Raw genomic sequence first — 20,966 nt, forward strand, 5'->3', positions numbered from 1 at the left:
CCTCATTTAGTGCTGCAGGAGGTTTCCAAATATTATTTTCAAAAACAGTGTTTTCAGCATCCTGTTTCAGGAGAAAACATGCTACTTAGCTAATCCACAGGTCATACTGTGTGACTGCATAGTTTGCTCCAAACACTTCTGGGACTTCTGAAATGTTACTTTCATTCTCTTCTCTTCTGTGCTCTTCTCTTCTCTTCTCTGCAAGATTAATTGCATAAGGAGGAATATACTTAAGCAATCCAGAGAAGTTATATTGTACTGCTTGTAAGCTCTTGAAAAACCCTTTCAAGCAAAGCTGAAGCTGAGAATACACAAGAGAGTTGGTGAAAAGTCCAAGTCAAAGCTCAAGGTCAAAGAGTCCAACTCAGGCTCACTTTGTACTCTTAATTATTTGGGAGTAAATCCAAATAACTCTACTCCCTTCAGTTACACTGATATAATTGAGATAAGAATCTTATCCACAAATGTTCAAAAAGGTATATTTCAGGTTTTAATAACTTTAGTCATGACAGCGCTGGAAAGTTAATTGTGTTGAGAATTATAAATCTGAAATCACAATTTTTGCTGCTTACTTGTGAAGAATATTAATCCTTAATATAATAAGTGAGCAAACACTGCGGGGCTTGAGTCTGCTGTCTGGTTTTACATCAGTTTAAATGTTGATTTCATTAGAATTATAGCAGTACTAGTAGATTTCCCTGGTGATGCTCAGGAACTTAAGTCATGTAAGGTTGTTCTTTTTTTAATAAAAGAAAAACATATTTAAATGATTGTATTTTTCTAAAATAGTGTTATTTTATGAAGTTATTTTTATTTTAATTTTCTTGAAAGGGTTTGTTAAAATTTGTCTAATTTTCAAGTATTTTCAAATGGGAATTCCATCAAGTGTATTTTTTTTCCTTCATTCCTATAAACTTTTATCATTCATTGTTTTGATGGAGTCAGACCGGAGGGCTACAGGAGAGAAGTAGAAAAGAAATATGTTAGCCCCAGGTTAAATATTCCCAGGATAAACTAACAAGCTGTGTCTACACTGAAAAGTTTTGTCAACAGAAGAGGCCTTCTGTCAACAAAATTAATGAACGTCCACACTACCAACCATTCTGTCTAGAATCTGTTGATAGAACACAGACTTTTGCCTGGCAGAGTTCTGTCTTGAAAGTTTGAGACATAGGACCTCCATTGACAGATTTTGTCCACAGAAAAACAGTGTAGATGCTCCGGCTGTGTATACTTGAGAGAGCCATAACAGCCATAACTGAGGGAAGATCTACACACTTAAAGCACTCTGTGGACAGGCAGAATAAGGAATAAGGGGACTTAGAAGTGTGTGGAGTCCCTTAGAAAAGGACCCCATGTAGACAAGCCCCATGCAATCAAAAGCGGCACTTTCAAAGTGCCGCAGCCGCTGTTATGCTAATGAGGCGCTGCATATTCATTGCAGTGCCTCATTAGCTTATCCCAAAGTGGCTCATTAGCATCCCCCTTTCAAAAGGGGAGTACTAGTGTAGACACAGCCATGCTGTTTGGACAGCACAACATGCTGAAATAGCCTATTTTAAAATTGTCTCAAAATAAGCTACTTAGTGCAAATTGCATAGTTTATTTCAAGTTTAGGCTGTCATGTAGACATAGCCTGATTTATCTGCATTAAAAAAACATTACTCCATATTTTCTGTTTTATCTGTTTTTGTAGTGTGTTGAGAAGCAATCCTATTTCATGTTGTTCCTATTTTTCTGGCTCATCTTGGTTCAGTCTCTTTCAACATTCGCTCAATAATGTCAGCTTTGAGAATTGTAGTTGATTTGGTGATTCTGTCTATTTTTTGTTTGGTTTTTATGACAAGCAATCCCATTCCAGGTACATCCCATTTTCCTGGAACCAAATCCTTATGTTGTTTTAAGTTTTGATAAGAAGAATCTGTATACTGGATTTAGTCATCTTATCTCTTACAATTTAGGAAGTGTTCTTGATCAGACAGAAAATCAGACAGATTCTCTAAAATATATATTAAACTAGGGTAACCAGGTCCAGAATAAGGTTTTGTGTAATAACATTAATCTAATTGTGGGTAAACAAGATTGTTTGAAAAGAATATGGTAGAAATATTCTTATTGCTGAGAAAGAAATAATTGTTTGTGAAACTAAAATGAGTGGCTGAATCTTCAGCTTGATGCCTTCAAAGAAAATCTGTGTTAAAGGACAAATTCTTCTCTCACATGTATGCTAATAGCTCTCACTGATTGGAATAGGAGGAAATAATTTTGCACTAAAAATGCCTTTGTAAATTCCTACATGGTGGCACAAAAGGACATAGCTAATAGATTCACTTCATAGGCCTGTAAACATGATGCAATCAAGAGAAATAACTTCACAAATCTTTCTGCTATTTATGGATTTTACTCATAAAAGCTGATGACCTAATAAATGTGTTAGTCTCTAAGATGCTACAGGACTGCTTGTGGTTTTCAAAGTTACAGTGTAACATGTGTACTCTTCTGAGACTGTGAGATGAGTCTGTTTCTGCTCTGTTCTTCCTGCTCTGGTTCTTCTTCAAGGAACACAGTGGCTGGGAGACCTAGATTAACACCCACCCTGCAAAATGGCTGAAATTTCTTCTGTGGGAATTTGATAAGCAGTTCCAAACACCAGGCGAGATATGGTCTTGAAATATAATCCAGACATAAAGTTCCTTTTTTCTTTTTGTCACTGATAAGATTTTTTAAGGGACTTAAATAAATGTTTCATACCTTTAATTGCAAAAGTGTAGACTATAAAATCTATGTCTATAATAATGAAGATTTGATATATTTGGAACTTTAATGTCAGAAGTTTTTAAATCTAAGCAAAAATATGCAGTCTCATTAATTAACTTGTCTCCCAGTCTTAACATTTTCTGATTTGTGTGTCTGGTATTTTCCTCGTTAATTGGTTATGTCTTAATTATCTCTTCTTTTCTCCTCAGCTATCCCACTAAACAAAAACTAATATTTACTCTTGCATCCAGTGTTCAAAGCCCATGGTATTGTGATCAAATACCTTTTGCATTGGACAGTAGCAATATTGTCACTGCATCACCTATACCTCTCATGTGAAATCAAGTATTCATAAATATATGTTTTTGCCTGTTCATTTTGGCCATATCTACACAGGCAGAGGTTGCTGTTAACAGAGAAACCTCGGTAGCACCTCAGTCGATGGATTACATCTACATACAAAAGCAGATTGAAAATGCTAACTGCTCCGTCAACAGAGAGCAGCTAGACTGCCCTGCTCTGCAAACAGGGCAGTCCAGGGAGCCAGAAGCCCTCTCTGTCAACAGAAGTATCTACACAGGCACTCTGTTGACAAAACACTCTTGACAGAGTCATTATACCTGATCGGGAACAGGGATAAAGCTGCAGACTGAAGAGCTGAGTTTTGTTGACAAACTCTCAATAGAGCACTTTACCTGTGTAGATGCTTGGCCAATTTTGTCAACAAAAGCCCAGTTTTGTTGACAGAAGCTGCCCTTGTGGACACAGCCATAATCTTTTAAATATTGTCATAGAGACTCTCTGGGCCGTACTCTGTATATCATTATATCACTACTTACTTACTTAAACCCTTGTGCTCCAAGTGGAGCATAGGCCATCTACAAGTCTCTTCCACTTCACTCTGTCTTGGACAAAACTTCTAGCTGACTCCAGGAGTACGCCAGTTGTTGTCCTTCAGTCTCAGTTGATCTTATCCACATTGTCTCAGGTCTTCCTCTTTTGCATTTTCCTTGCATTTTCTATTTGAGGGCTTGACAGACTATGCTGGACAAGGTTTTTCTAAGAGTGTGTATCATACTGATGGGTTAACCCAGTGGGATCTGGCCCACTGCCCATACACCACAACATTATAGGAAGACAGTAATGATTAATAATTGCTGAGTACTGTTCACCTATAGATTGTAATGACTTCAAAAGGATGAGTAAGCATTATTGTCCCCATTTGAAAAAAAATGAGGTGCAGAGAGTTTATCCCCAATCATATCGCCAACCAGTGGCACAGTTGCGACTGGAACTCTTGTTTTCTGGTTCAGAACCTTTTGCTTTCCTGATTCAGGTTCCTATCTAGTAGGCACCTCTTGTATCATGGCTGGCTCATCATTACAAATAAGCAAAATCTCCAAAGGAAAGATTTTTGATATAAAACTTAAAGTAAATTACCTACATCTTTTGAGTTTGTAAATTAGGCTAGAAAGCTCACAAAGTTGTTTCTTCTGCTTGTTGAATGACAGGTAATAAGTCCCATGATTTTTGTGGTATTTCCACTTCTTGTCTTGGCCAAAAATTAAGTGTAAAAATACCATGACACAACAAAATAAATAGGAAATACAATGTCTTGAGTTTCATTCTTTCTGCTTCACCCTCCCAATACCGAAAAAAATCTGATTTTCAGAAATACCAAAAATGCTTTGTTTGGTTCAGTTTGTGAGCTGAGCAAGATTCTTATCTTATCCAAACTGGTTTCATTAGTTTAGTAGGCTATGTTTACACAGCAGCATTATTTTGGAATAAGCTAGGCCAGAAGAGATTTTCCGGAACAGGTTTTGTTTTGTTTTTTTAACTAGCGTGTCTACACACGTAAGCTATGGTTACACTACAGAGCTCTGTCAACAGAAGTAACTGTTGGAAGAGATTTACCAACAAATCTTCCTTTGACAGAGTGCAGCCACACACATAAGCAAATCAGGAGAGTGCTCTGCTCTGTCAACAGAGCAGCCAGACTGCCTAGCTGCTGTCCTGACAAAACAAGCACCTGAAACCCCAGCAGACAGGACTGCTCATTGTTGTGGATGCCCTTGATATGCCTGTGAAACTTTGGCAGACCAACTCTGATGATGTTTGCCTATAAAGAAACTTTTCTCTGAAGCCCTAAGCTGCCTTGGTCCTGTTGCAGAGCTTGCAAATAATCATAGAGTCATAGAAGATTAGGGTTGGAGGAAACCTCAAGAAGTCATCTAACACAACCTCTGCTCAGAGCAGGACCAACCCCAACTAAATCATATGAAGTACTTTTCCTAATATACAACCTAGACCTTCCCCAAAGTAAATTGAGTAAATTGCCTCTTGATCTATCATCTGCCACCGTTGTGAGTAAGCTGGCTCCAATCTCTTTGGAACCCCTCCTTCAGCTCACTGAAGCCTGCTATCAAATCGTCCTTCATTCTTCTCTTCTGCACACTAATTAAGCCCAATTACCTCAGCCTCTTTGCACATTTTATCTGCCCCAGCCCCCTAATTATTTTTGTTACCTTCTTTTGGACTATTTCCAGTTTTCCACGTCCTTTCATTAGTAGAGAGCCCAACACTGGGGGCAATACTCCAGATGTGTACCTCTTCCTTCTGATCTGGTAGTCTGTAGCATCACTCTTGTTGCACTCACCTCTAATCTTAACCCACAGACTCTCAACAGGCTTTTCTCCAGTGTCATACTGGAGCGCTGAGCAATCATACTGCGCTCTTACATACAGTGCAATTCCTCCACCTTTTCTGCCTTGCCCGGACTCCCTGACTTGTTTATACTCATCCATGGCAATGCTCCTGCAATGTGAATTACCCCATCAAGTCTTTGTTATTGCGACTGTATCACAGTTCTTTGGCTATACCAGTAATCCCAGTACGTCTTATTTTTCCCCAGGGATTTTGTTTTCATGTATAGGCACCTAAAATAACTAACTGATTGCCCTACTTTCTCAGTGTGAATCAGCAGGATTACCTTGTTACTTCCTCATCCTTGTGTTTCCTCACAGTATTACACTTCCACACTTACTACAGTGCTTAAGTTACCCTTCCCAGAAGAACCCTAGTTTAAAGCCATCCTCACTAGGTTAGCAATTCTGCCTGCAAAGATGATCTTCCCTCTTTTTGTAAGATAGATCCCATTGCTTCTGACCAAGTTTTGTTCCTAGAACAACATCCCGTGGTCGAAGAATCCCAAACCTTCTCTTTGACATCCCCTGCACAAACATCCTTGGTCCTTAACCGGGCATTTTCCTTCAGTAGGGAGGATGGGTAAGAACACAACTTGTGCCTCAAATGCCTTTATTCTTCTACCCAGAGCCATACAGTAGGCAATGACTGACTCAGTGTCACGCTTGGCAGTCATTGTTGCCCAGTGACGGGGAAGGGATGCCTAGAAGGAGGAGAGTAAACTTCTTCTTGGCTGTGTCTTTGATAGCTTTTTATACACTTGAAATAGCTCTATCAGGGCTACCATTGGCTCAGACTCATTGCTAAAGGCGATGTTGGCAATTGAGGGCTGCAGGTAGCTTCTGGCTTTTGGACCATAACGTTGCCCAACCCTACTCTTACCAGGTCTAAACTTCATGGAAATTAAAATATTAATAACACTTTGCCTAAAACAGTTCTGCCAGTGATGCTGCAAGTGGCCCTCGATTTCATGGGGAAGTCTTCATGCAGTCAAAAACTATCATGGACCTAAGCACTAGAAACTTAGCACAGACAAGGCTATCACTCAAGCAGTAGTATGTTTCTTGGGCTGCCTTTTAGTCTCAGCTGGAAAAAAACACGAAAATTCAAAATGAGCTTGACTCAATGTCATAAAGTTTAAATTGCAGCAATAAGAAACAGAATTTCACATGCCTAAATAATGGCATCAATTAAACTTGGTATATAGAGCTATAAATCCACCTGTGCTCTTATATACACATTGGGTCCCAGATCCTCAAATATATCTAAGCATCTTTGAAAGTCTAGGCCAAGATACCTTAGGGAGTTATTTAATTAACTTTCATTGACTGTAAGTGGGAGGTGAGCCTTTATCTTAGGCACTTTTGAAAATCCCATGTATTGGGCTTAGATCCAAGACTTGGGTATTGATTACAAAATAAGTCTGGGAATAACAGACTGTGAATCAGAATAGAAATGTTTTTATTCATTTTTATGAATTTTCAAACAAACTTCCTGTTTTCACTGAGCTGAGCATAGTCCTGCCACACTGGAAACCCATGCTCAACAGCATTGTCCTCCTGCATAAAAGAGCCAATGCCAAGAAACTAAACCTCCCTTGCTGGCTTCATGGCAAATGAACAAGAGCAAAAAGTGAAGTAAAATAGAAAGAAAGGCAGAAATGTGAAAAAAGTGAATTGTAAAATCCTCTCAGTTCATTGCTGGTACAAGATTTTATGTCATAAGAGTTCTATTCTGTCAATGTCCCTTTAAATGATTCTGTGAAAAGAAAAGAATCTCATCATGGGATAATGATCCCCTGCTGCTACTTAAATATGGAAGCAAAGCCAAAACATTTGTCTTCCAAGCAGGAGACACTGATCATGTGATAACGTTGCATTACAATAGCAGCATTTCAATTAAAGAAAATGATTTATGTAGATTTACTGCTTTTGAAGGATGTTGACACAGTTGAGTGACAGTTGCTGATGATACAAAGCAACAGAAATGTAGCACTTTAAAGACTAGCAAATTGATTTATTCTGTGAGGAGCTTGTGTGAGACAGACCCATTTCATCAGATCAATTTCACTTCCAATACAGACTGACATTTATAAGTACAGAGGACCAAAAAAAATTGCAGTAAAAAATCTGACAAATCAAATAGGATTGAAGGAAAGGGGTGAGGGGTAGGGGGATGTTAATTGTCCTATCTGAGATAATTCTGAGCATCAAAGGAAGGGAAGCCATCCTTGTCATGTGTGAGATAGTTGTTGATGATGTCATTATTTACTTCCTGCTGCCATCAGAGTGCTTTCTGAGCTGAGCTATTGTGCATTACAGCCTATCAGGCTGTGTCTAGACTAGCTCCCAACTTTGAGGGGGGCATGGTAATTAGGGTGTTGGAAGATTACTAACGAAGTGCTGCAGTACATATGCAGCATGTCATTAGGCTAAACCTCCACCACAGCATCTATGAAGTGTGAAACTTCGAAGTGCCAGATTGTGTGTAGCCGCCGGTCAGCTGCAGGTACTTTGAAGTGCCCGTGCTGCCTCGAAGTCCCATTACTCCTTAAAATTTTGACAATGACTGACCCACTGCTACACGCAAGCCAGCACTTTGAAGTCTCACACTTTGAAGTTGCCGCGGGGGAGATTTAACCTAATGAAGGCTGGTTATGCACCTCAGCACTTCATTAGTGATCTCCCAACACCCTAGTTACCATGCCCCCTTCGAAGTTGCGGCCTAGTCTAGACAAAGTCTCAGAGACCAGGTTTTCCCCAAAATGCCTTTTAAAATAATACTCTGAATTGTTGTTATTAGCCTCCCATACAGCAATCTGAAGAGAGCGATGGAGGTGGGGGGCAGATGTGATATTACTAAAAATGTCTACCTATTCTATGGGCATGAAATAACTGACGTCTGGTAGGTATCCAACGACCTGATTCCCTTTGAAATTATAAGTCTGATTCTAAATTCCTGCTCACATGTTTAAATTTTAAAATCTTGCTGAGTTTTAACTTAAAATGTTTCTGTAGCTGAATGCAACTTTCTTTAAAATGGATTTATACTAGAAGCACTAACATGATACTGCATGACATTAAATTACACTACTAACATAAACCAAACCTAGGTCCAAGAAACACGTTCTCTCAATATTCATGTTCAAGCCACTTATTTTGTTTAAACAGAGCACTTTCATTTACACAAATAATATTAGAATAACCTTTATACTGTTTTGTATCCTAATAGCCCCTTTCATTGTAGGCTTTTGTCATGCATTATATTAGCTATCTCCTTAAGGTATGATGTGTAAATACCCAATCTGGTCCATTTTCTGACTGATGCATCTCACAACAGTACCTATGGCTTAAGGGACAACTGCTGTCAGAAGCTTTTGATGCAAACTATTGCTAGGATATGAAAACGTAACTGCTTGTGATGCAGCTCAAAGGTTACCCTTTTATTGCTGCATGTCTGATATTCTCCTGAAGCTTTTCTATTATTACTGATGAAGGGTCCGGTCAGACAAACCTTACTCTACTTGAATAATCTTTAGTATCTCTGAAGATTACTAATGAGGGTTGCATGATTTGGTCATAAATTAGTAATGTCTCTATCTAACTGCTGTTCTTTTCACTTCCATAAAACATTGAACTAACTTTGATGGATGCACAAACTCTTAAAAACATGGGCCATGTCTACACTAGCCCAAATCTTCGAAATGGCCATGGAAATTGCCATGCAAATGGCCATTCGGAGATTACTAAGGAGGTGCTGAAATGCATATTCAGTGCCTCATTAGCATGCTGCCGGCCGCAGCTCTTCGAAATTGCCGTGTTTCGCAGCCATGCAGCTCATCCAGACAGGGGTCCTTTTGCTTCCATTCCTCTGCTGATAGGAATAAGAGGATTTCGAGGTTCCCGGGGTCCTTTTGAAAAGGACCCCTATCTGAACGAGATGCGCAGCAACGAAACGCAGCAGTTTTGAAGAGCTGCGGCCAGCAGCATGCTAATGAGGTGCTGAATATGCATTTCAGTGCCTCATTAGTAATCTTCGAAATGGCCATTTCGAAGATTTGTGCTAGTGTCATGTAGATTTGTGCTGGCCATACATGGCCACTTCTTACGAAATAGTGCGATGAAGTTCAGTTATATAGCTGATGTGATTAAGCACAGCTTTGTCAACAAATTTTCATAACCAACGGTTCCTAAACAGGCACCTCAAGATTCATATTTTTCAGCTTCCACCAGGAGAGACTAATTTATGGTTTGTAGCCCTGGTTCTTTATTCTCTGTCTTGCATTAACTCTACTTTGAGCTGCAAAGTTTTGCAACACAGATGGAGGTGAGGCTTATTTTCGAATTGAAATACTCTAGTGAGAGACTTTTTATTTCAGACTCATTGCCAAATAAAGATCATTGGGTTTTGAATGGTTCTTATTCCCTATGCATAACAGTGTCACATTTCTGAAAGCTGTTTATTCCTGTGGGATGTGTTGTACCCATTTTACTTTGACTCACTTTTTGTTACATTTTCATGACAGGCTTGTTAACAAGTTTCAATTTATGACCTTGACATTTTCCTATTCTTCTTTTGAATGTCTTTATAAATCAGCAAAACATTTTGTTTCAGTAGTTATGAGTAAAACAGTCTGAGAATAAGTCATTGAAATGGACAGAAGCAATTTTCTCTTTCCCTTTTTGTGCATATTGTTGACTGGTCCAGAAGCCATAGGAAGATAGTGAAGCATTAGCTAAGCAGAGAAAATGTAGCCAAATCTGCATTCAACAATTAACAGTATGTTCATAATGCCATTGGCTTCTTAATTTCAAAAGGAAGATTTTAATATTACTGACTTCAGCGGAAGATAAGCAGGGCAATGCAAAAGACATTATCAGTCCAGTGGGGAAATAATGCACTCAGAATTAAAGACAGCAGTTTAATTAAGTGCATGAAAGCCTGACTTTTATGATCATATTTCAAATACTCAAATGTCTTTTCATCCATTCTGCCATATGACTTTACTTAATAATATATCAAGAACAAAAATGCATTGGAACATTTCTGCAAATTCAATTAATCCAATAAAAAGTGAAAAATAATTTCTTTTTTTATTAAAAAGACCTCAACCCTAACCCTTACCATGACAAAAGAGTGAGTGGGGAGATCCTAAGGAACTATGAAAATTCTGCCTTTGTTATGCATGGATGTGTCTAAAACAGATGAAGTGTCACTATTAGTAACATTTGTCATTGTAATGACTAATCACATTAAGTTACAGTTAGAATTCTGTCAAATTCAACCCATAGGGTGAATACTTTCTTCCTTAGAATGCACTGCCACGGTCTATCAATGATTCCCAAGTTGATCAGACTATTGTATACAAATTAATTATACATTAGAGTACCACTTTTTTCTTCTAAACCATACAAGCAGTTCAGAGGCTAAATGCACCCTCCTGCTTCCATTTCATATCTGCAGTTTTCTGATGTTAATAGAGTTTAAGTATCTCAGATTTTTGATACTAAGAGGATGACAGGTCTCTGTTATGAGTAAGAAAGCCTGGATCTCAAGAAGTGTTTCATTTAGACTGGGTAATTATTTTGAAGTATACTAGCCTATGAAACAAGAGATGTACTTAAAACTAAATCTTCATGACCAGCTATCATTGCCACATCGATGGCAATATGGTTTAGCATGGAGATGTTGAACTTTTAACAGGGACAGTAAATCAGTGGTTCAGTCTTGGGATACAATGGGCTTGTCTACACTTGCCCCCAACTACGAAGAGGGTCTGTTAATCAGGGTGATGGGAGATTACTAATGAAGTAGTGCGGAGAATATTCAGCACTTCATTAGGCTAATTCTCTCACGCTGCAACTTCTAACTGTCAAACTTCGAAGTGCTGGCATGCGTGTAGACCCTGGCACTTCAAAGTGCCCATACTACTTTAAAATGCCTTTACACCCCAACATTTTGGAGGAGTGAAGGCATTTCAAATTAGCACGGGCACTTCAAAGTGCCCCTGCTACATGCAGGCCAGCACTTCAGAGTTTGACACTTCAAAGTTGCTACGGGGGAGAATTAGCCTAATGAAGTTCTGTGTATGCACCACAGCACTTCATTCGTAAAGTCCCATCTCCCTGATTAACATGCTGCCTTTGAAGTTGGGGGAAGTGTAGACCCAGCCATCCAGTAGGAGCTGAAGGATAGTACCCTCTTTCAGCGATTCATTGGCCTCTGTAAAATGAGGTGGTGGGGGTAGAGGGTTAGCTCAGTGGCTTGAGCATTGGCCTGCTAAACACAGGGCTGTGAGCTCAGTCCCTGAGGGGGCCATTTAGGGATCTGGGGCAAAGAAATAAAATTAAAAAATCTGCCAGGGATGGAGATAGGTCCTGCTGCAGGCACAGGGGACTAGCCTTGATGACCTCTTAAGTTCCCTTCCAGCTGCCATAAGATACATGTATCTTGGCCCTGAGGGGTGAGGGGCAGATGTCTACATTGCAAATGCTTCTATCAGGATGGCTGATACATCAGTCATAGAACAGAGGTAAAATCATTCTCTACATCTCTAGTTAAATAAAAGAGCTCATTTGCCCAAGCTCTCAAGCCTCTTCCTCCTTAGGTCATGCCCCTTCCGGGGAGCCAAAGCCAGCTCCCCTCAGGGTATGGTGAAGACACTTGTCAGCCCTGTCAGAGGGCATTATGGTATGATGCTGATCTTCATTTGTGAGCCTCCAGGTGTGCCTGTTTGGGCTTCACATGTATTATGAAAGCCAAAGCTTGTAACTACTCATTTGTTTGTCACGTAGGCGACCCTCCTGCGACAGGCACAGGAACTTTGCAGATAACTCTGGAAGACGTCAATGACAATGCCCCTGCCATTTATCCAACATTGGCAAAAGTCTGCGATGACACAAAAGATCTCAGGGTGGTGGTCTTGGGGGCATCAGACAAGGACCTTCACCCTAATACAGATCCATTCAAATTTGAACTGAGTAAACAGTCTGGCCCAGATAAAGCGTGGAAAATCACCAAGATCAACAGTAAGTCTTATGTTTTTCTTATACCTTCATCCTTTTTGTATGTCTCTCCCACTCCCTAATTGCCCTTCTGAGCCTTCTTCCAATAAGTGCTGTCTGAGATCAAGTAGCAAAACAATGAGATATCATTCATGTACTCTGGTCAGAACTGCTGAGTTTTGAGTAGCTTGTGCATGTAAGGCATGAGCCAAAACCCATTGAACTGAAGAGAGCTTGCAGTGTGACCTTTGGAACAGGCTATTAATATACAGCTCACTGTGATGGCTTACATGGGGCCATTCCTTTATCTTCCTGCCCCTGCTCATCCAGGTATGCAACATTCAGAGTCCATTTGCAGTGCGTTGAGACCAGTAAACCATATGGGCAACACCACTGGCCATAGATCAGGAGGTACAGAGCAATGGACCTACCTACTGCCTACTTCTGCATACCTCTTTTTAAGCAGATCAGTTAAGCTGGGTGAGGAAATCTCCCCCTCCTGCCCATCCTTGTATTTATGTGCTCTTATTTTAGCTAGCGTTTCCAATTTTGGTGTTATGGATTCCTGAAGATTTAATCACAGGACATAATATTTCATTGAAGTTAACACTAGAAGTTCCAAGTCAACTCTGGATGGATGGCACCCCTAATTTTAGTCAATAGGCATTCATGGTTACAGACTAACTGCTCCTCTGACTCCTCCTCTGGTCAGACATAAGGGGCTGGTGACAGAGGGGGTTTTTGCTGGCAGAGGCGTACCTACATGGCCAGTTTGCTGCCGGTAGCAACTTCTGCTGGCAGCAAGATCTTGCGTGGCTATGCTAATTAGCCATTCGGTGATGCTAATAAGCCATTTGCAATTGCAAGACTGCTCATTAGCATGAATCTGCCAGCAATACCCTTCCATGTAGACTCAGCCATACAGTATTGATAAGCTACAACAGCCACTCATTCATTTTCTGTCCTCCTACCCCATCCCCACTGTGGATCTGCCTAGATCTTAATAGCTATGTTTGTTTCCATTGGAATTTGCCAGCTGTCACTAACTCTGCTGCTGGACCCTGCCTCATAGATACTGTGCTGGCCATGGTCCCTTTCTACAGGCTGCAAGACACTCTGTTTTCTATATGCCAATGAGTGACCACAGTGGGGTAGGACCAGGGTGCAGGAAGTTTGGGAAGAGGTAGAGGGTAAGTAAGGGGATGGGATATTAGAGTGAGGGACCAGGGAGAGGGTGGCAAAGGGAGGATGGGGAAGAGAAGAGAGGCATCAGGAGAACAGGAGCTTGGCATGTGGCAATCCCCTGACTGCAGCTGGAGCTCCCCACATTAAGAAGGCCCTTCAAACCTGCACCTCAGTGAGCTCTATCTCCCTTGGATCTGAACAAACTTCATGAGTACTCAGAATCCGGACCCCTGACCCAGTGAGCCCCACCCACCTGCACTTGCATCCTCACTGCCTGAAGCCCTCCTCCTGCTGTACCAGCCCCTTCTGTGGAGCACCCACTACCACACTCAGACCCCCTACTGAGCCCCAACCACCTTCACCTGGAACCTTCCTGCAGCGCCCCACTGTCCATTTACCCAGAACCCCACAATGAACCCCTGTGCATCTGTACCTCCCACTGAACCACCTGCACCCACACAGAACCCCCTTACACTAACACTAAGACCCTCCACCCTTCGATCCTGCTGGACTGAACCTGCCTGCCCACATCTTGTGCACCTGGTGCAGAGCTGCAGGGCTTCGAGGTGTTCCTGTGGCAAGCCTGTCTCTTGTACTATGTCAGAATCAAGTGCAGCCAAGTCCCTGTCCCAGGACAGTCCTAGTAGCCTGCAGGGTGACAGCCCACTTGTGTGCAGCCAGTGGTCCGTGCACCCTGTTGCCACACTGGAGCCTCCACGTTGGCAAGGACAATTTGCAGGATTTTGCACAACTTTAAATTATTGTATACGGAATTATTTTTGAGAGGAGCAGAATTTTTATTTGCTTGGCACAGAACTCCTTCAGGAGTACTATCTAAATGTTCACAGGAGCACCAAATTATGTTTTTAAGCATCTTTTATTATTATTATTTTAGCCATTTAAAATTCAAATCACAGTTGTGCAGGGAGGGGGTCCAGACAATGGTTATTTAACGGCAGTAGATGTTGAAATTTTAAAGGTTACTAAACCTTTTTATAATTGTCCCTTGTGTTTTATCAAAGTAAGCCTTATATTAAACCTTCATCAGTTCTGAAAAAGCATTTGCCTACTGTGCCTTTCTGTATATTTTAATTATTATTAATAAAAATAGTTTTTTGTGGGTTTGTGAAATGGATGTTTACCAACAAATCCTTCCAGCCTAGTTACATAGAGCTTTCTCATTTCCCCCTAGATTATTAAGTGGCATGTGTGGTGTGGCATTCTAGTGCCTTTTTATGTCCTCTCTCGTCTGTGGCTGCCTAATTTCTCCCTCCTTATTCTTTGCAGACACTCATGCGCAGGTCAGCCTGCTTCAAAACCTGAAGAAGGCCAATTACAACATCCCAATCTCGGTGACGGATTCTGGAAAACCACCTCTGACTAACAATACTGAACTGAAAGTACAAGTGTGTTCCTGCAAGAAATCCAAAATGGACTGCAGTGCAGCCGATGCCCTTCATATCAGCATGACCCTAATCCTTCTCTTTTCTGTCTTCAGTTTATTTTGTAAGTTTTCCTAAACTCCAAGCAGTAATGGCAAAGCATTAATTAGCTAGGTTCTCGGAAGTAAATTGTTTGTGCTTCTTCATAAGAAAACCTAAGGGAGAAGAAATTAATTTGTACAGTGATCTAAAAGTCCACAGTGTTGCATCTAAATGTTTTGAGAAAATATGTGTGTAAATGGGGAATAAATAACTCTGTAGGCTGGAAAGGGATAGGAAATGCCAGGTTGTCAAATTAGTGGGAGATTGCAAATACAGGAAGAATCAAAGAAAATCAAAGCTGAGATATAATAAACTGAGAAGCATGGGCAGTAGTAACAGATTTATAAATCATTTTCCTTCATCTTTTTTTTCCCCACCTGAATTCAATTCAAAAACAGAATCAGGAATTAAAGGCGTTCTTGTAACATTGGCTGTTTTGGGTCACCATAAAAATGAATACTGTCTGCTTCGATCTGTTCCCCTGCATAAAGTGTGTAAGCAACCGTACACAGGGAAATTATTCAAGAATCTGAGCTAAGACATCTAAGATTGATAGTCTGGAGAACTGCAAATCAAAATGAGAACAGGAGCTGCTGTCTTGGGATAACTTTCAATGGAGTGTCTGTCTTTGATGTTCCTGAGTAGGCATTTTTAAAAAGAAAAAAGCCTTATGAATGTACAGTTTAATTTTGGATGGTTAAAAATCAAAACTAATGCTTGAAAGATGGTCTGACTGTGGGGGGCAAAGACTTCAGAGTTCTAATGTTGAATCTGTGCTTGTCTTGTGCTAATGATCTTGGTCGGAGCTGAGAAGATAACTGATTTTTCAGTTCAGCTGTGGAGCCAAAAAGCCTGGAAATAAAATTAAATTTGTATGAACCTGAAATGGAAATTTACATTTCCATTTCCTTTTCTCCCCTTAATTCATCTCAGGTCAAACAAAATATTTTATTCAATGCAAACACTATGCCACCCATTTTTGCTGTTTTGGTTTTGGGTGTGTTTTAACTTCTGTTTAAATTGAGCTAAATGTCCAAAACACCAAAACATCATTGGCTACGTCTACACGAGGGCTGTTTTTACACATGCCACTTTCCCCAAGAATTTTCGGGAAGAAGGGGTCTCTAGAAGGAGGACTTCCTTCTGGAAGGCCCCCCAGGGGTCACGCTTCTACACGCTGTTTTGGAGTCTGGAAGAGCATCTGCTCACATGAATAAGGGGACTTCAAAGTAGGCGGGGTCCTTTTGAAAAGGAGCCCCATCAGGATGAACCGCGTCAATTTCGAAGTGCTGCGGCCGCCCGCATGCTAATGAGGTGCTGAATATGTATTTCAGCGCTTCATTAGTAAACTTCAAAATGGCCATTTACATGGCCATTTCGAAGTTTGGGGCTAGTGTAGACATAGCCATTGGTTTCTTTTTTATAGTATCTTTATCCCACTAGGTTGGCATAAAAATCATTATGGGAAGTTTAGAATTAGCTGAAGTTTGTGAAGCTCTTTGAAAATGAAAAGAGATCCACAAACATTAAGTGCAAATTCCTGTTTTGGATTCCATTAGGTGACATCTGAAGTGACAGCACTTGCTTCAGTGCAGTTCCCCTACACCCTCAATTCACCTCCGAGCAGTTATTATTTCTACGAGACCTATTCTGCAAAACATTAGAAAATCATATAATGTATATTAATACGCAGCTCATTGGTTCAGATTCGTTTCTGATGCAGCTTCATGGAAGTTAATGGCATTATCTCAGGCCCATTTTGATCATCTCTTTGTGTCTATAGTTAAGATTTCAGTTTTTCCTCTGAAACGTCACTGTTGCGGGTTTGTCTGTACAGGATATGATTACAGGAAAGGGTTGTACTGCTTTAATATTTTTGGTTAAATGTTCTGGTTTTGAATGTATCTACCTGGTTTGTTATCTACCCAATTAAGAGGTTAACACATTTTTCCTTGCAATGGCTCCTGGGAAGTAGGTTTATCTAGCAGAGCATTCTACCATTTGGATCCAGATCTCACTTAGTATATTTTGCTGCACATGTAACCAGTTAAAGTATGAGCCAAGTATAGGCCTAGACTGTACAAATGGCCCATGAATACAGGAACAGATGGATTGCACAGTAAGATTCCCCCTCATTATGTCGGTGAAAAGGAACCATTAACACAGGCAGTCCTTGCATTCTGGGAAAGACAGGAACTGTTGGTTCTTTCTTGTCTACCAGTACTCACACAGGAGCAAAATAATGAGAAGGCATGGGAGAGGATCTCTGCTTGGCCCTCTTGAACATATGATGCTGAGCCATAGAATAAGGTCACCATACTGAGGTACATATTGCTCCATCATTGGCTGTGTCTATGCTACAGTGATCTTCCAACAAAACTTCTGTTGACAAATCAAGGCCACATACGAAAGCAGATCGCTCTGTCGATCCGCTTTGTGGAGAGAGTGGCCAGACTGCCCAGCTCTCTCTCAACAGAATGGCTGACTGGAAGCACAGCAGAAAGGGCTGCCCAGTGACCTGGAAGCCCTGTCTGTTAATGAAGGGCCCCCTGGAGCATCCTGTCAAGAAAGGTGTTCTGCCTTGTGGGGGAGAGCCAGAAGGCTGTCAACGAAAGTGCCACATTCTGTCAACAGTATGTCAACAAAATGCAGTGTGGATGCTCTGCAGGTTTTGTCGACAAAATGCCTGTTTTGTTGAAAAAACCCTCCAGTGTAGACATTGCCGTTATGTTCAAGGTGCAGCTCTGGAGAGACAGTACCCACCTAAGACTTGGTGCTCTCCTAGGAGTGGTGCAGCTGCACACCACCTTCTGCATGGCCTTGTAGCATAAAAGCCACAAGAAAACCCATAAACATTAACCTGGTATTTTTAAAGTTGCCTGTCAAAAATTATGAAGGGTCAAATTTACAAACTGAGTCTGGTTCCTAATTTTGCAAAACAGCAGCACAAATGATGTGCATGTGCATGATTTGCAGGTGTGGTTTGTTTGGGTAAGTGTTCCATTCTTTTCTCTTGGCAGCTGTTGAAAAGCCAAGAAAACACCAGCTATGTTGGGAAACACTCATGCAAAGACCACCATCTGCCCAGGTGTAGGTCATACTATCCACAAATGTTGTGAATGTAAGCATGAATTCAACAGGGTTCAGGCCCACTGATGGCGGGAAGAAGGGGACAAAGGGAACAGTTCCCGCAGAGCCTAGAGTTCCAGCCATTGTCACTGCTACTTCGGTAGCAGTGGCTGCTGGCTCTTCTGGGCCCTTTGAAGTGCTGTGGTACCGCATGGCTCTGTGTGTGTGTGTGTGTGGATGCTGCACTACAGTCTGAGTGGTACTAAAGGCTCATTGTCCTAAGTCCTGCCCCTTCCTCCCTTGGCCCCTCCCCTTCTGGGGTGCAGATCTGGGCCTCCCTCCCACCTTGTCCCAGGGACCAGGGTGGCTGTTGAGTTAAACACATTTGAGCAAAGATCGGCTTAAACTCCAGTGTTCAGACCAAAGTTAGACTTTTTCTTAAAATTCAGCGAGGCTTAATCTAATTCTATCCCTTATGGAGAGAAAGGACCCTGATTTTGCAATATCTTGTACCTCAGACAGGCATTAACATTTGTGCAGACTGATTAGAAACCATTGTCAAATCAGTCTGGTAGACTTTTAAAATCACTTTCCAAAGGTATGCATAATGACACAAAATAGTAGAGAATGAATCCCAGGACGCTACCTGAGGTTTGGCTCTGGCTCAGAACTGCTGCAAAATGTGGTGGTGTCATGTCCAGACGGCAATGAAAGTGGGATGGGGTGGGTCCTACTTATGTCCAGAAATAGGATTTCTTTTAATAGCTTCCATCAGTTCCATCACAATGTCTTGCATAGTCCAAATATTTATCAGAGTAATCAAAGATTATGGTGCCATAAAAACTAAGATAACTTTAATGCTTATTGAACACATGAAATATCCCATTTCTAGTGTCAAGTTATGGGTTTCATTTTTGCAAAACCCCTTACGTAGCTCACTTTACTCCTGGTGCTTAGGTTTTATGAGGCTCTTTTTCCTAGGAGACAAATTCCTCAATCAAGTGAACTTTGCTGTTCATGGCAAAATCTTTCGGTTTTGTAATTGACATCTGGAGTGAGGATGGATAACCTCATGAAAGAGCTTTTCAGTAGAAAAAGACCCTGTGTGAATCTCCAGCCATAGAAAACATCTTTGTGCAAATCGTGTTACTTATTTCAAGGCATCTTATTTCAAATCTGGTGCAAGCTGCACTGCACCGGGGTTCGAAATAAGTGCTTATTTCAAACTTCCTGGTAACCCTCATGTAAGGAGGGTTACCTGGAATGAAACACCACAATCAACATAGCCCTGCTATTTCGAGCAAGATGTTTGGCAGTGCCTTCTATTTCAAGATACAAAAGTATCCCAAAATAGAAACAATAGTGTAGCCTTAGCTTAAGTCACAGAAGAAGCAGATGTCTGAAAGAAGCAAATGCAGACCTGAAAAACCTGATAAAAGTTCAAGGCAGACATAAGGAAACAGTTCAGTATATTCATCTGCTTCTGAGTTCACTCAAAAATGTCAAGCTAAGAAATACATAATTCCCCAGCACCCTGGGATAAGTAGATGTGTGGTGGGGACAAGAAAAGAAAGACGGCAGTATTGGTTTGTGTTTTGAGTGTTTCACAGAACAGGGGACATTCCAGGGAACGCACCTGCGGCACTTTGAAAGAGAGAAAACAAAATATTTATTTTTGCAATGCGTAATTAATCTATGGAACTCGTAGGTGCAGGAAGTCATTGAGGCCGGGAACTTATTAGGATTCAAAGAGGGATTGGACATTTATCTTGATAGTAAGACCATGCAGAGTTGTTATAGTTAGTGCTAACAAATTTTGGACATTAAATTTCATTCTTTGTGGCTTAACCCAATCACTAATTATTAGAGACCACTATCAGACCTAAAGTTGAGGCTAGATTATTCCTCATATGCCTGTTGCAGGGTCCTTACGCCTTCTTATGAAGTTGCTGTCAGAAATAAAATATTGGATTGTCCCAGTCTGGCAATTCCTGTCGCCTGAGAGCTCTGGCAAGGGATGCCTCTCAAAAGTTTGTTGCTGTTATAGGTAGGGTGAAGAGAAGGGGCTGATCAGAGATACAGATCTAAGCTGCTAGTTGGAGAGTGTAACCCCATTGGGTGTCAGTCATGCAGAAATATGATGGACAAGGGGGCTGAGTCTACATGGGGAAGTTATCTCAAAAGAACAGCAGCTATTTGGACGTAACTTTGGCAACGTCTAAACGATGTGCATGCTATTTTGAATAAAATCGAAATAGCAGGTGCATTATTTCTATTCCAGTACACCTCATTCTGCAAGGAATAACACCTGTTTCAAAATTGGTATTTCAAAATAGGCACTATTAAGATACCGGCCTTGGCCCCACTAGCCCCTTCTTTCAGAAGGGCTATGATAATGTGCCACTTTGGAATATACTAATGAAGCGCTGCTATGAATATGCAGTGCCTCATTAGCATAATGGCAGCTGCGCAGGGTTCAAAACTGACAGTTTTTGAAACACGTGCTGCCCTTATAGCTGGGGGCCTTTCAAAACGGCACCCTGTTTCAAAAGCCCCTTCTTCCTATCTGGTTTTGGGAAGAAGGGACGTGAAATCCGGGGGGTTGTTTCAAAAGGCCCCTGGATACATGGGCGGCATGCATTTCGAAATCAGCAGTTTTGAAGCCTGCGTGGCCGCCATTGTGCTAACGAGGCACTGCATATTCATGGCAGTGCCTCATTAGCATATTCCAAAGTGCCACTTTACTGTATTCCTTCCGAAA

The 20,966-nt window shown here is 41.1% G+C and overlaps 1 protein-coding gene across 2 annotated transcripts in view; it reads left to right on the top strand.

The window, feature by feature from the left end:
• CDH13 (cadherin 13) overlaps window positions 1-20,966 on the top strand; it is an 876,776-nt gene that overhangs the window by 833,261 nt on the left and 22,549 nt on the right. The window contains exons 12-13 of one of the 2 annotated variants that reach the window (XM_075008353.1): window positions 12,258-12,491; window positions 14,940-15,158. In XM_075008353.1, the coding sequence (XP_074864454.1) occupies window positions 12,258-12,491; window positions 14,940-15,158 (453 nt within the window). Of the gene's footprint in view, window positions 1-12,257; window positions 12,492-14,939; window positions 20,587-20,966 lie in introns of those variants that run through there. The other variant, XM_075008351.1, reaches the window with a different exon arrangement.

The sequence above is a fragment of the Carettochelys insculpta genome, chromosome 14 (genome assembly GCF_033958435.1).
Source record: "Carettochelys insculpta isolate YL-2023 chromosome 14, ASM3395843v1, whole genome shotgun sequence".
In the NCBI taxonomy this organism is placed as follows: domain Eukaryota; kingdom Metazoa; phylum Chordata; order Testudines; family Carettochelyidae; genus Carettochelys; species Carettochelys insculpta.